The sequence below is a fragment of the Astyanax mexicanus genome, chromosome 16 (assembly GCF_023375975.1).
Source record: "Astyanax mexicanus isolate ESR-SI-001 chromosome 16, AstMex3_surface, whole genome shotgun sequence".
NCBI classification, from domain to species: domain Eukaryota; kingdom Metazoa; phylum Chordata; class Actinopteri; order Characiformes; family Acestrorhamphidae; genus Astyanax; species Astyanax mexicanus.
The window spans coordinates 38,380,729-38,397,830 of NC_064423.1; the positions used below are offsets into that span (position 1 = coordinate 38,380,729).

Sequence of the window (17,102 nt, forward strand, 5' to 3'; positions counted from 1 at the left end):
TAAATTTAGATACATATCCGACACATGGACATGCAACATGAATGTGAACGGTCAAATCAGAATCCTGAAACATTTAAGAGTGACAAACATGCAAACATATAAATCATTAAGAGGGGCAAACACTTTTTCACACCACTGTAGATTGTAAAAGCAGAAAATAGTCCTAGTTATTTTCATTGTTTCCCAGCTCTGGGTTGCCAAATAAGTCATTTTAGTTTTAACCCAGCATGTTCTTTACAATCATATTTGTTGTCAGACTCCGATGCAATCAGGCAACTCGGTTCGTTCTAAAAGAAAAGACTTCAAACACGTTTCACAGTATAAATTTTTATTGCTACTTTGCTGAAAAGTTAATTAAAAATACAGCTTTTCTGCTCAAAACTAGTCATAGCAGCATCTCAAATGAAATAATGAGCCACCACTCGCCCTCAAAATCCGGAGGAACACAGGTCTCGCTGACTAACAGCAAAAGTGCTCGCGTTTGGGCTTCGTCCCAAAATCAGTAAAACAAATCCCCTAAAACTGAACGGCTTTAAATAGAACAGAATTAAAACCTCCAGCAGATTTCTGCATGCTCAAATAAAAACATAAAAATATCATATACATTATGCTTTGGATATTTAAAACAATGCCTTATAAACATAAACATTTGTCATTTTGTACAAAGTAAATCACATGTTCATATAGTTTTATTACATGTAATTCATTTATATAGGGCATGCTTTTGACATTAAATACATAATTTAATTATTGTTATTATCCTAACCAAAATCCGTTTGTAATGGGGTGAGGGAACGCCATAGAACCTTATATTCTAGATTCGGTACTGAAGGACCTATAAATCTGCATGAACCAATGAAGTACAAAAATAAACCTCAGCTTCTTGGCATTGAGAGAAAATATTCAAGCATCTCTAAAAAAGAAGAATGTACAGAAATGATAGCGAGATCAAACTTTGGTCACATGTCAAATGAATCGGGACACCTTCTGAACCCCCGCACGTGTCCAGAGCAAGTCGTTAGGAAAAGTGTCGACTCAGGAATGAGGAGTAAAAAGATTTTTTACATTCAAAGCAATAAAATCTCTCTTTAAAAATAAAACCCAAAACCAGAATCACATCTGCATCCGCACGGTCTCAGTTCCGACAGTCAGTCAGAATCAGGCAGTAGAATTACTCACAGGCAAAAAATAATAAAATCTAATAAAATAAATAAAATAAAAAGACAGTGGCTTCACATATTCCTTCAAGGTTACCGTACAATTCAAAAGTATGGACACAGCCCTTCACACCCTTTCTCTTTTTACATTATTTTATACAATTGTACATTATTATATAGAAGATACCAAAACTATGAAGGAACAATTCAACTGATCTGGTTTAGGATGAGTTTATGATGAATTTGGGATGAATGTAAGAGTTTGGGATAAGTTTATAATGATTTTGGTATAAATTTAAGAGTTTGGGATGAATTTAAGTGTTTGGTATGAGTTTATAATGAGTTTATAATGAGTTAGAGATGGGTTTGGGATGAATTTAAGCGTTTGGGATGAGTTTATAATGAGTTTATAATGAGTTAGAGATGGGTTTGGGATGAATTTAAGAGTTTATGATGAGTTTATAATGAGTTTGGGATGGGTTTGGAATTAATTTATGAGTTTGGGATGGGTTTGGGATGAATTTATAAGTTTGGAAATAGTTTATGATGAGTACATGATGCATTTGTTGAATTGATTAAAATAAGGAAAAAACACTGAATAAGAAGTGGTGTGTCCAAACTTTTTACCGTTTGCACTAAAAAAAAAAACGGTTTAGAATAAACTGAAAGAGACTCTTAGACACTATTAGTCCAAAAACACACTCAAAGCAAGGATGCAAACACAAATACCAACAGCTGTCCAACGTTCTGTCCAATGTTTAAACTTAGTGTGTGCTCTTAGGGTACTGTAACAATTAAAAAACTCAGTTCTCCAGGGGGTGCTAGAGGACAAATCATGGTGCCTTTAAACAAGACGAGGATAAACGTCTGCCATTTATACACATTTCTACTTTCGAGGATGCTACGTCATAAAAGGTTAATCGTTTTTGATGCTGTTGTACAGTACTTCAAATTCTCAATGTGACAGCACACTATCCAATACTTTTTTTCTTTAATACATTAAATTAAAGCCAACAATAGAACAAAAATCAATAAAATATGACTTAAGACTTGAAATGTATATGAAATGCAAGAATTCCTACATTTAAGTAGACTGGCTCTGTATAGATTATTGATCTTATATTTTGCTTTCAGGAAACCCTCATGTTGGTGAAGGATTAGATCCGCAAATATTCTTCCAATATATAGATACTGTAGATCAACCAATGTAATTTAAGATAGAACATACATTTAGTTAATTTATTTGCAAAACAAAACATCTTTAGCTTGTGCTCGTTGATTGGTTTCATGGATAAATGGTTAAATGTTTAAAAACAGGGTCTTTGACAACAAAAGACCTAAACCAAAAAGGCATAAAGGTAACTTTCCTCTTACTGTAGCGCCCCCCTTGTGGAAAAGATAGCTATGCAGTTTGAGCTTCTGCTGCGTAATAAAGTGTATTGTCTGTCATGATTCATTTTTGCACACAACTAAGCTTGAAACCCAGTCTGCACAGCTCAAAGCGTCTGCGTTTGTATCCTTGTGTTGAGTATGTTTCAGGCCTTAGTATGGCCCAATTGTAAAACATCAGCATAAACAGCCTGTGTACTATTGTATGTACAATATACTATGTACAATATACTATGTATATTGTATGTACTGTACCGTATATACGCATATTCACACAGCAGTCGTAATCAGAACACCTGCGCTCAAACCCAGAAGCTTTTAAAGGGAATTTCTGAAACATTATTATTACATTTATATTTATATTTGTGCATATAATATACTATATACCTGTGGCCACTCATTCCTCAGCAACTCTCAAAAATAAACCATTTTCATTTTCCCATATCACTCTCAATCATGACTTTTTTAAATAAATGTGACATTTGACGCTTAAACATCGGCTATCTGCAAAGAAATCTTGGCTAGAATTTACTCTCACTAAAACAGACCCAGCACAGGCCTGCAGTGCAGTTTGGCAGGGGGAAGCACACAGCACATCTTGGCAAAACAAGGAACAGAATTGCAAACATACACTATATGGACAAAAGTTTTAGGACACCTGCTTATTTAGTGTTTCTGCTTAGTGTTTATCCTGCATATGTTGCAATAACTAGGCCTGTCATGATGACTAATTATTTGTGTGATATTTTAGATAATAATGATAACATAATAGCACAATTATGTGAACAGAGAGCAACTTTTAAGTATTAAGAATATTCAGGCATTGAAATGGGAGAATATTTTTATTAAAGGAACATTCTGTAAGTTGTGGGGATTTGGAAACCTCTGTGGTGACTTTTAATGCAGGTTAATGTAAATAAATGTATGTGTTTTTGAGTATATTGTTCTGTAAAGATGTAGAAAGCAACTACATCCAGCAAACCTACCAGACCCCTGTATTTCTGTTTTTAGAATGAATATACTAGATGTTGCATTAATGAGGATATTTTGTCCCCTCCCAAATCAGCAATGCTACTGCTATTAATTTAAAAGAGACAACTGAATAAGAGAGACTCATTGATGTTTATGGTACCTCCTTGCTAATTGCAAACACTAGGCAGTACCAGAGGGATTTCTAATTCTGTACTAAATGCTGCTATATATATATATACATTTTAATATATATATATATGTTTTAATAAGTCATCCAGACTATGAAGGAACACATGTAGTAACTTAAAAGTGTTACACAAATCAACATAAATACTCTATGAAGCATTTAGGCTGTTCACTTGTGGTTCATGAGGCTGGTACAACTGATTAACTTATCCTGTGCAACAGAGGAGGTCCTGATGAGAGCCAGTTTCATCATTATAATTTTTCTGTTGTTTTTTTTTCATTGGTATTTTTTTTCCTTACCTAGTTCAGTAGTTCTTGCCATAATCTGGATTAGAACATTACTCAAATATTCACTATTCACTGTATAGCTGTAACTCTACCTCTTCATTACTTTACAACTGATGCTCTCAAACACTTTATTAAGAGATTCAGCACAGCTGTTAACTGAAAGCCTGAATTCCAGGTGACTCTACCTCATAAAACTGACTGAGAAAAGCTGTTAACTGAAATATGTCTGTATATCTATCTATATGTCTGTACTGCAAGTACTAGACAAGCTGTGTGTTTGTGTGCATTTATTTGCACATCTGTGTCAGCAGCAATATGTTCAACGCAAAATAACTAAATTGCTGCATTCTGTATTAGATTAGTAGAAGTGGTGTCCACAAACATTTGGACATATAGTGTACCAAACTCAGGCAGGAAAAGCTCTTGAAAGCTGCAGTTTTAATACTATTCCTATACGACGTACATTAGAAGGCTAAACCACACTGCTGTAAGACCACAGTCGTTCACACTCACTCAAACACACACACACACACTACATTGCATATATCATGTCTGAGAAGGTAAACAGGTAACGTCATGCCAGCAGTGATGCAGTAATGCAATGAGGGACATGTATATCGGACTGTATCTCTGTGTATACTGTGTATCTGTGCGTGAGTATCATTCATGATGCACCAAAAACAAGACTACTCTCTTGGGTAATGGTGTCGAATTTTGTGCCAAAGTGTTCATTGTTAGTTATATGTAGTTTGTAGACTTTGGGCGCGTCCCAAAATTGAGCATTGATTAGTAGTCATTAGTTTAGACGTAAAGATTGGTGTCAAAAGTGGTTAATTTAGGCGTTTTCACACCTGAAAGTCCAAACCAAAGTCTGTTACATTAGATAACTTACATTTGATCCGGTTAGTTTTGGTTTCACACTGCAGTTAAGTGAGCGAACTAAAGAACATTATTACATCCTGTCATCATCAGCTATGTGGGCGGAGTCTCTCAATACTTCATATTCACATTTTTTAGTAAATATGAAGTTAAAACTCGTCTCGGCTCGAGCTGAGAGTCTAAACTGAAAGCTTTACCCAATTGGAAACAAATTGCTAATAATAACTAGTTTGTGAGTAGGTAGTATTTAATATAGATAAAAGTTAAATTGCTCATCTTTGCTCAACTGACATTTAACTAAATTTTCATTAAACGGGCTCTGAATGGTCCAGCATGCTAAAGCGCTGCCACTATGATCGAGAGACTACTCATTCGAATCCTGGTCATGCAGCTTGCCATCAGCTGCCGGAGCCCTGAGAGACGAGGAGAGGACAATTGGCCATATAAATTGAGGAGAAAAATGGGACAAAAACAAAAATTCCATTAAATTTAACTGAATTCTTAGTTGAATGTAAATGACTGTTGAATTTAACCTCACTCTAACTATGTATAGTAAACTTAACCTTTAAGTGTTAAATTTAGTGTTAGATGTTAAGTGTTATCTTGTAAGTGGGGTTGAACACTAGCTAGCGTGCTCATTTAATGCAATGATCAAATTATTATACAAATTATCACTCACAAATTTAAGCTCTTGGCATGTCTGCGTAGTATTAGTGTGCAGTACCATTCATTTCAATTGGGACGCAGCCCTAATCTAACAAACCTCATTTTAAAACAGTCAAATGCTCCACAATTGTTTTGCTTATCATAACAATTACTGTAATTCAGCATGCATTACATCATCAGTCCCGGTCCATCCCTGCCTCACACAGAACCGCTTTCGAACATATTATCTCTCCATCATTTCCTTAAGTACTTTCTCTTAGAGAAGAATATTTGGCCACAAGCAGCCACAGCAATCACAACTCAAGGCCTATGTGTGTATGTGCATTTCAACAAATAGCTAATATACAGTGTAGGCTATCACAAATATATGACATATTAATATCTGTATTGGTTCCTTAAACTATATGCAAAGTGCTTTTGTTGAACAAGGTCTTTTCCCATTGCGACACAGAACACAAAACGATCCATTAAGCATCCAGCTATAACATAATCATAATACTCCATTGTATATATACAATAATATACAAAATCAGCCATAACATTAAAAGCACTGCTAAGTAAAGTACATAAAAATGCATTTCTGGTGTTCAAATTAATGAATAAGTGGATAGACTGAATAATTTATAAAAATAATAATGCTTTTGATGGTAAAAAAAAAAAAAAACTAGGATGTTAAAAATGTGTAGTGTTCAATAAATATGTTTTAAATTGTAGTGTTTTCTTCAAAAAGCAAGACAAAATACGCTATTTATTTAACAAAATGGTAAAATAAGTGGCAATATTTAAGGAGAAACAATGAAAAAAGGTGTTCGGTATTCAGTATACTGCATATGGTTGTTTAATTTTGTTCTGTTTCAGTCAAGAATTTTCATTTTGGTGCAGCCTTAGCATGAACACTTGTCACTTTATGGATCTTAAGTATTTAAATTATATATAGGGTCATTGATCTGGTTCAAATGGCTCTGGTTCAAATCTGTCAAGGGGTGGAATTTAAATATTTGGCAGCAAGTGAACAGTCAGTTCTTGTAGTTGATGTGTTGAAGCAACAATTGGTGCGCATTGGTGGCCTATTGGTGCGCCTTTTGCTGCGTTTAGGTTCATGCCTGTGTGAAACCAAACCAAACAGAGGGAGAAAACGCTCCAAGTAATCAAACTCATCAACTGATTTGGACCATAAAATCATAAACTCTGACAAGAACCAAACTGTGATGAACTGCTAGATGGCTGGGTTGGAATATCTCCAGAATATCAGGCAGGTCTTGTGGGGAATTACTGGTGTGTAGTGGTCAGTATCTACCAAAAGTACTTTAAGGAATAATGCACTAGGAGGTTCCACAAGACATCTTTCATGACTTAGGCTGGTGTGGTACTTGGAGACATGAACAAGACTAGGTTTTAATGTCATGGCTGATCAGTGCATACCATAATTTTAAGTCTAGGCAATATGTGGGAAATTTTTTAGATGTCTGTTGATTGTTTTAAATCAAATCGCATCAAATCGAGTCATTGTTTGGTCTAAATATTGTAGAAATAAACATTGACACTAGTGTTTACAAACCATAACTGACCTACTGACTACAAAGCTAAGAAACAGCATTGGTAGAAATTGGAGCGAACGTTGGAATGAACCTTGTTTAAGGCTATGGCAGAGCTGAAAGAAGCACTAGTCATGCTGGGTGGCTCCAACCCCCTTCTCGATTGCCACATCCCTTTTAAAATGGACCCCTTTTGGCACGAGAACAGCAGAATTTGGTCTGAAGCTTTACTGCATGATACAAGTGTCTCTTTAATCCACGGGCAGCCTGCTAAAGCACTGCACAGCCACACGAGCGACTTCAGAAAAAGTGACTATCAGTTTCCTGTAGTAAGAAAATTATGCTGAGATTAGGACACGACTGATCTGTGTAACTCAGTAAAACAGTAAGTCTGGAAACAAAAGCGCGTTGGCACAGCGGGCACTCGACAGCAAGCCCACGACTTCAACAGAAATAAACCTGAAACTCAAAATGACCACAAAAAACACAATAAACTCCTTCTAAATGGAAATATAATACTTTGACAAAGTGCAGATACAGGCAGAGGATAATCTACGGTTCAGGTGGAATGTTTCTGCGCTTCAGATTTCAATCTCACTCCAATCACTCCTCTGTCTTTAGTTTAGTATAGTGTTTTACTCATAATTTAGATTCAGGGATTCTACATACAATAGGTGACTCTCTTATAAAAGCCAAAAGAATACAGCACTGTAAAAACATTTTTTAGACTTGAAATTATATGAAAAAAAAAACAATACAAAAAAGTCCCAAAAACTGTTGGAATGCTGACTCATTTGATAATGTTTCTGTTTCTGTTCTACAGAATCTAGGACTGTTAGAGAAAGAGAGATAGCGTAACTGTCTCTAATTTCCAGGGATTTTACTAGATTTTAGATTTGGGTCATTGCTTTGAGGATCTGATTGCATGCAGCAATAAAGAGATAGGGAGTGATATATAGTCATGCCATCCAAAAGTATTGGATGGATCATTCAGTTCAATAATGCCTTAATGCTGGGCATATGGTACATATGGTACCAATAATTTCATGTTAATTATCTGCTCCAGTGTCCTATTCTTTTGGCAATACTTAGGACTCTACAGGGACTAGATTTTCAAATTTGCGTCAGCAATAGGTGCCACCTAAAACAGCGGAATGGCTGCTTTTTAATTAGAAGGGGTCTCCACAAACATATATTGGACGTATATTGTTCAGTGTACATAGTGTGCAAATGACTCGCCTACTGTAAGTAGAATGTGGAGAAGATGGGAGTCTATTGTCCAGTGACAAAACATGAGAAAAACAAAAACCGAAAATAGTGGCATGTCCCTGTCAAATCTATAACAAAAATATCTATAAATAATATATATTTATTAGGGGTGTAACAAAGCATTGTTGCACAATGCATTGCAATGGAAAATTTCACGATTCACGATTCCATGTTTTGTTTGTGAAATGTTGTTGTTTAAACACCAAAGGTCTCAATCCCAATAGTGCAAGCCGGAGAGCCATTGGGCGTAAGCAAAGGGTGGAGGATATGTCATTTATTTTTGACTGAAGTCAATCACACAAGCGCTTTTTTTGACTGTGTGGGGGTTGGGGGGCTCACCGTGGTCAATGCACAAGTTTCGCCTCTCCAGGATTTGACTCTCGTGGGCCAGGAGACATGACAGATCCTCCACCCACCCGCCAAATATAACAATCAATAATTTCCAATAATGTAGTGGAGTGAAAAGTATGAATTTAAGGAAATTAAGAATTTTGAATGCAGCCAAATTAATACAAAAACCTATTAGTGTAATGAATTATATTTCCTTTGTTACTGTCCACTTAAACAGCACAAGCAGTAAACGATACAAGCAGTATTTATGCACAGTGCATTTTTTATTTTTTTTGCACTTAATAAATAAAAAACAAATCACCTCATTTTCTTTGCAATTGAATTGTGAATCCAGAATTGTGAATTGAATTGAATTGTGAGCACAGTGCATCATTACACCCCTATTATTTATTAATTCTGATGTGTGCATATATTCTTTTTAACAAAGCAGAGACAGTGTGCATTGGATAGTCTTCATCTGGCTTTAAATTTAAGACAATTCAGTAATGTCAACTGTTTCCATTATAAAAATGAATTGCAACTGATTAAGAACTACAGTATAATTAACTATAACAGTGTACGTCCCAATTTCAAAATTCTAAACCAATATGCTCTGTGCAAGAATGCTGCTGTTAACATGGACCACCACCAGATGTCTCCTCAGTCTAGGATCACACAGCCTGGCTCATTCATTCCAGTAAAATCCAAAACCCTTTTAACCTTTTTGACTGAAAAATCTGAAAACGCTCTCCCTCCAGATACCTAGCGCCCAAGATATCATTCTGATTTAAGAGATACTTATTGTATCTGTTCTTTTCCATTTCTTGCCTTGGGAAAATATAATATATTGAAAACATATTAATAAGACTTGAAATAAGACTTGGTGTCACACACACACACACACAAACGCGCGTACACACAGAAGCACACTCTGCACAATACTGTATATGACATGGGTATCATATATTGTATCATTTCATACATTGTTTGATAAAAAATAATTCAGTTTCGTCATATTTCACAATATGACACAATACTAGTAGTTTGTTCAGTTTACCGGTTCAGGTATAAGATGAAAAATAACTCATTAAGTCATTTTTAAGTATTTTCAGTATATACAATAATATTTTTTCTTTCTTAGATCAGTGCTCTAAGCCTCTAAGTCTCTCATGGCACGCTTCAAGTATTCCTAGCAAGTATCCCAAGACCACGTTGTGAAATCAGTCAGTTAGTGTGAGTTAATGAGGTCTTTTCTGATCCCCATCGAAATGGCCTTAGCCAATGAGCTATGATGATGCTTCCCCAGTGAATTGGGCTTCCGGTGATATGACACATACAGAGGACAAATTCAATTTCCCCCCTCTCTCTCTCTCTCTCTTTCTGATCTCAATCTCACTCTTACCAACACTATAGCACGTCCACTGTGGCCACCCTTACTTCTCTAGATCCAGATGGACTTGGAGAAGGGAAGGGTCTTTCAAAGTTCACACTGATTGATGAGGGGTGCATTGTTCTCTCTTCCATTGTGCAGAAGGTTCAGGGTTGCATGTATGCCAAACAGGCTAAGTAGCAGCGCCTGTTATCTTCCATTACCCTATGGCTTAAAAAAATGGTTCAGTTGCACTCCAATGAGAAGACCAGGAGAAATAGAGATTGGGAAAAGCTTATTTTTTTCCTTCCACAACATTTTTTCTTTTAAAATGACCACAGACCACAGTCTGAACCAAGGTTAATGTGTTTGAAACATTGTATAGATCACATTTGGTCCGGTTTGTTTTGGTTTCACATTGCAGTTTAGACTGAGCACCCTGAAGAACTTTGTTACGTCTTGTCCTTATCACATATGTGGGCGGAGACTCCCTATACTTCACACTGATTGGTTTGTAGAATGTTGAAGAAAGTTGGGCGAGTTCGCATTCTAGGTGTTGTGCCAAATTCTGCATCCCTGCCAGAATGAGCATAACAGATTCCCCTCAGACTCCTTTTACAGTAATTCTGTTTCTAAATACTGCTGTGTGAAGCATGTGCATGCTAACTCTGTGTTCACACTGTAAGGTGACAAGAGCAACAGGCAACCATTTATTTCCTATTGGATTGCCCAATTTGTTGGCACAGAGATTATGATGTGGTTAAGCAACATTAGACACTGATTGGCCGAGCAAATTTCTCAGACCAATTATAAAAAAGCAGGTTTCAGTATCTGTTCTGTGGATTTTTGATTCCTAAGCCTCTATCTGGACGGGATTAGTTTCTCAGGGGGACGTCTGTAAAAAAATATTTCAGACTTCTCCTCAGTGGTAAAAAAAACCCTGCATCCGGACTGCAATTAAAAAAAGGTTTTTGGCTTTCTCGGTCACATGACATCGCATTCAGTAGCTCCTCCATTTCCACTTACTGTTGTGTTTACGTGGATCTCTGTGGAAACACCTGCCATTAAAGTGTAATTACGGTGCGCGGCAGTGGACAAATAGCTATTTTATTAAATGCGAGGAGACGAAACTCAGAGATGTGCACTCCGGACAGGAATAAAATCACAGAGGACCCCCATAAAAGAGAAAATGACCCCAGGACCCCCTGAGAAACTAATCCCGTCCAGACAGGGCTCTACTATACTTTATTTATATCCCCAGCAGAGTAAACGGTTCTAAACACAAGAGACAGGATTATAACTGCTGTTTTTGCTCTTTCCATTTTATATGATGCATTGTTTTGCACAAATAGAGGTGGAATTCGGAGACAAAAAATAGCTTGATAGGAAGCTTGCTAGCATGCTAACCAGTAACGCTGATACATGCCCACTTACGTCAGTGTGAACAGCCTCTAACACACCTATAAGAGACAAACGTGGGGAGCAACACAAGCAACTTGTCGCCTGCCAGTATGAACGCTGAGGGGGGTGAGGGGAGTCAGATTTTGGCACAACACCTGATCTTTTTCTTCTTCTATTGTTTTAATAGGTGACTATAGCTTGCATCAACTGTGTGTAATTGGTCCAAAAGTCTTAAACATCTAGAAAGGGTTTTTTTTTTAACCGGTCTTTTTTTAACCGGTCTAAACCGGTCCATGGTTCAGTTGATCCAGACTAAGACCACCTCTTTTGTTCAGACCAAATTTTGGTCCTTATGTCTGGTTCACATCATCAGACTGTGGTCTGGTTCGCGGCACACCTTTCACACCTGCTAAACAACCACAACAACCTCCAGTGGGCAGGAGAAAGAGAGTTGGCGTTACTGGGTAACAGTGAGGGCCCTCTAGAGCCACAACCATCTGCAAAAGGCACTTTTCTTACCTTTTGGTCATGGTTAGCCCCTGTAACCTTCCAGTGAAGAAGAAACTGAGATGATAAAAGCCTGCTTAAGCAAAAAAAGTCTTCTGGCGTAAAGGGCAGAATGTAGCAAGTCAGTTATGCAAGGTTGTTTATGAGGTATTCTAGCTCGCGCTGTGAGTTTTGGTCAGGGACAGCCCATCTTTTTTTTTTTGTTCAAGACCTCGTCTCATTGGTCCTGAAAGCTCATTGGTTCTGTACGCTTTTTCCCCCCTGTTCTCCATGTCTGCTCCTCCTCGGTCCTCGGATTCACCACAGACCAGTCCTAGTTGGTGGGTGGATGTTACCACAAGCACATGCAGGGCTTTCACACACTATGACGGAGCTGAACAGGAACGGGAATGTTCCACAAGCAGGGCAGGAGGAGGAGGAGTCGTACCTGCCTGCACGATATGGCACTATGTCACACAGATGGCCTGTCGAATGGTGCTGCGCTAGAGCGTCTACTAAAGTGCAGTGTCATAGACCTCCTGTTGAAAGGTGGCTGGAGGGAGACCAGGCTGAGGATGGTCCCAGTTACGATCTCTGTTAGTGGGAGGTGTCGAGAGGGGCGGAGGTCCGGGAACCACAGGACTCTGGCCTCTTAGCTGCTCCCGAACGTCTTGTTCCAAGCTTGGAGGGACGACTAACTGATCTTCAGGGTCCTGTTGAGCCGGTGCCGCAAAATACCCAGATTTCTTCTTGGGTGCTTCCAATGCTACCTCAATGATGTTGTGACTGTCCTCTGGTGCCACGACGGAGCCGTTTGAGAGCTTTTTCCCAAAGAGGCTGGAAGTAGACGGAGATTTCTTCAGGTCGGAAATCTCTCTACCGCATACCGCAAGAAGACAGCCGTTAGTAGCTGACACAACCACGCTGTTCTGCCGACGCACCTTACTGTTGTTGTAGTCAGAACCTCGAGAGTCATGGCGGAGGTCCAGCTCTTTAGGGCTGTCTGGAGGCCCAGAGCGCAGTTGAAAAGCACAGCAGTGGATGTCCACCTCCACTTCCAACTTACTCCCATTGGAAATGACGCCTTCTAGTGGAGCTTCATCGTCGCTGTCCAAACCGTTGTCCGACTGATTGCTTGAGAAGGTGGCAGATGATGGCTGGCGCTGAAACAGAGCTTGATGAGCTCCAGGTCCCAGATTGCCAGTACCCACCACCCCAGCATTGCAGATAGTGGCCGCCGGGTGCAGGCTGCAGCGGCGCTCCGGTCGTGCGTTCGGACCCGAAGAAGGGTGCTCATCAGATGCTGTTGAACCAGCCTCGCTGCCTACCTCCGAGGCAGATGTCTCGCTGTTGAATTCTGAGGCAATCCCACTGCTTGAGGAAGGCGTGGCTGGGTCAACAGGTGGCACAGAAATGGGGACAGAGGTAAGTACAGGCGTTCCTCGGATCTCAGTTGTGAGAGTCGTAAGAGGAGGCTCACAGGTACAGCTGTCCTCCCCGATATGCAGGGCCACCACCACTGCCCCAACATTGTCCCGGCACCCATAGCTTTGGGCCAGTGTGCAGAGCTTTTTGGCAGCAGCTCGGGGATCTCGGACAGCCAGCACAGTCTTTACTGCCTCCTGGTAGGACAAGCGCTGAAAGAGTGCCCTGTTCCCAAGGATCAGGAACTCGTCCTGTGCACAGAGGGGCTCGGTGCGTACCCAGGGCTTGGGCAATACCCAAGGAGACAGGTAGGAGCAACCCAACAGTCGGGAGCAGCATGTAACACCACTCACCTTGTTATCCTACAGGAGGAAAAGATAAAAAAGCATGTAGTTAGAAAGTTTGTCGCAATGTAATGATCAGTAGAAATGTGTTTAAACAGTTTTTTTCCACAAAATGGTTAAATTTTATTTCTGCATTAAATTAAAGCCATAGCCGATGCATACCCTACGCTGCACCCTAAGCCATACCCTATGCCACTGCCTGATGTACCCAACCCCAGAACTGTAACTAAGAGATATAGACCAATAGGGGTGTGACGAGATCTCGTGGCACGAGATCTCGCGAGATTAAAACGGACGATATTTCTCGTCAAGCTTTAACCTTTCTTGCGGGGAAAAAAATAGTTTAGTGTGGACTTTTTAAGCGGGATCTGGCAAAACAGCAGGAGCGCAAGTCCGGGGGGAGGGGGGGGGATACATTCTGTCATTACTAGCCCACCGCGCTCCGCAAAACCAGCAAGCTGATTGGCTGTTTCTCCTGAGAGAAAATTTATTTGGGGCTTTCATTTGGCGCCCCCTATAGGCTGCATACCCACTTTTTAAGTTGTATATCTGGCTGCATTTTGGCTCCAGTGGAAACAATAAACAGTAAAAGAGTGACCAACAAGACACAAACCATATGTGAATACTGTAAGTAAATCCTACACACGTCTGTTTCATAGGCAGCTGTACTAATCCCTTAGCTCTGTACTGTATTCAAAAAAAATTCTGTCTCTGTGACTGGTTGTGGTTTGCACTTATTGTTTGCACTATATAAGACCTAGATAAGTTTTATTTTTATTCTTATTCTTATCTATATTTCTTATAAAATCAATGTGTGAGAGAAACCAGTCTGTTAAGTGTGCGTTATATGATTTTTGTCAAATAAAACTCTAATTTTTAAGTCATTTTTCATTTTTGAAGTTTTCTTTAAAATTTTATTTTTAAATCTCGTCTCGTCTCGTTCTCGTGAACCCAGTATCGTGTCTCGTCTCGTCTCGTGATATTATTGTCTCGTCACACCCCTATAGACCAATCAGTGTTTTTGGGTCCGATTTTAATCGCCTTGTATCGTCTTTCAGCGCGATTGGTCAATCCTTAATCCCAATATTGGCCAGGGCAAAATGCCACATTAAAGCCACACAGGTGCCAGGCAAACTTGGTACAGATTCCCCTAAATATGGCCACCTCTATTCTATCTAAGCTAACTGTAAATAATCAGAAGTGCTTTACTCACCAAGATAAACAGATTTCAGGAAAGATATAAGGGTACATTTTTTATTTTTATAGTTATGCTTTTATTTACTTAGACAGCAATAGCACAGGAACAGGTCTCCCAAGATTGGCCTCCTCACTGCCTGTTCTCTGGAGTCATCTTACTGCTTAAAATAGCCTACATTTATTTCTAAAAACACACAACTAAAGTATTATTTTAATTATAACAACTATAATATAATACTCCGGCTCAGCTCCAGCTGAGACCGTCTGTGATTACCCGTCCAGAACTGCACCGTTAAATTTAAAGTGGTAACAACAGAAAATCACTGCTTATTTAGCTCTAAAAACAGTCTCAACGTGATTCTTTTATCCTTCCTTCGGGTCCTGCTGCTGTACTTCTGCAGTGCTTAGTACCCACCGTTCCCATCGTTTAAGATCCTCATCATAAGTGTTAAAAACACCATATCCTACCTCAGTGATAATAGCCTTGGCAGTTTTGACCCTTTCCATTTCATCGGCACTCTGCTCTAGGCTAAAGACCTTGGACAGGGCCAGCGGCTGGCCATCACGACACAGCACTGCCTGACAGGTGCCGACATTGGCAACTGTCAGGCTGAAGTAGCTGCCTGGCTCTGAGGACTCGTGGTGAATGTAACAGAGCAGACCTGACGCCCCCAGCTTCTGTCCAGCCATCCCCAGCTTTCTGTGCATTAGATAGGGGAGATAAGAGGCCCAATTAAGAACAATGTATTGAATAAACCACTTTATAGTATATAAAGCTATATGTCCAAATGTTTGTGGACAACCCTTCTAATCAATGTGTTGGTACCATGCCTGACCTTACTTAATATTTTGGTGCTAAATACAATCAAATCCTAACAGCAATGCTCCAAAATCTAGTCCTGAATTGTAAGGACAGTTACTCCAACAAAAGCAAAATTAACTCTTTTTTTAATACCCCTGATTTTGGAAGAAACAATAAATGAACAGGTGTCCCAAACTTTTTGTCCATATAGTTTATAAGATGCACAAAATCACTGCACTCCTCAGGGTATAATATCATTCACAATATTAAAAAATGTTGGTGATATTATTGAGTACAATATGATATGGCACACCCCTGATGCACAGATCATGCACCCTGTATTTCTGTGTGTGTGTGTGTGTGTGTGTGTGTGTGTGAGAGAGACACACCTATGTGAGGTGAGGAAAGTGTTGCACATATACACACTGTCCACACTGCTGTGCTGGATCTCCTCAGCCAGCACATCTCCCATGGTGCACTGGAGGAGCCGTGGTACTTCCTCATTGCGGTCGCCATCAAAGATTGCATAAGCCGCCTCCATGCTGTCCCCAAAACGGTCCACTGCCAGCACAGAGACACATAACCTGCAAGGAGAAACAGCAGAGCCTTGAGCTTTTCTCAAAAAAACATACTACACTCCCGTCCCCTCATCTCTTTATTTCTGCTGTAGACTAAAAACAATTGGGTTTGACACAGAAATATGAATATAAGACAAAAGATTAACATTTTAGATTTTATGTCCAGGTATTTACTGGAATCTGATGCACAGTTAAGAAGATAGCACTTTCTGTATGTTTAAGGTACTAAAAGTGCTCTATCAAAAAAGTGACTGAAGTAGAAGTGTTATGTATGCTCCACACTTCAATGAAGTACTAAATTATTCAAAATTTTAAGTAAAAGTACAGTACTTTTATAGTTATTACATGACTCAATGGAAAGTTAGCAGTGCTAAAGGCAGAACTGGAGCAGCGAGATCGTCTTATAAGATCAGCTTGATCGCTTGCTTTACTCAATGATATATCAAACCTGGTGAAAGTGCAGAGCATCTTCCGTTCTGGCTTTAGTGATAATGTGGGTTTAGAATGATTCCTAACATTTTTATAAAATATTGTAAATAGCAATGTGCAGCACATAAAAATGTATTGGAGTAAAAGTATTAAACTCATCCAAAATATGTAGTAAAGTAAAAGTGGAATAGGAGAAAAAATAATACGCCAGTAGAAACAGATCTAGTATTTTAATACTTACACTACCGTTCAAAAGTTTGGGGTCACATTGAAACGTCCTTATTTTTGAAGGAAAAGCACTGTACTTTTCAATGAAGATAACTTTAAACTAGTCCTAACTTCAAACAAATACACTCTGTACATTGCTAATGTGGTAAATGACTATTCTAGCTGCAAATGT

At 39.0% G+C, this 17,102-nt stretch overlaps 1 protein-coding gene across 2 annotated transcripts in view; it reads right to left on the reverse strand.

Annotated features, from left to right (window-relative positions):
• Positions 1-311: 311 nt before the first annotated feature.
• The window catches only part of phlpp2 (PH domain and leucine rich repeat protein phosphatase 2), a 69,779-nt gene continuing 52,988 nt past the window's right edge, over positions 312-17,102 (reverse strand). For both annotated transcript variants that reach the window (XM_022670087.2, XM_022670088.2), the window contains exons 17-19: positions 16,085-16,279; positions 15,362-15,593; positions 312-13,714 (exon numbers count right to left, since the gene is read on the reverse strand). In XM_022670087.2, the coding sequence (XP_022525808.2) occupies positions 12,443-13,714; positions 15,362-15,593; positions 16,085-16,279 (1,699 nt within the window). In that variant the 3' untranslated portion in view covers positions 312-12,442. The remainder of the gene's footprint in view (positions 13,715-15,361; positions 15,594-16,084; positions 16,280-17,102) is intronic.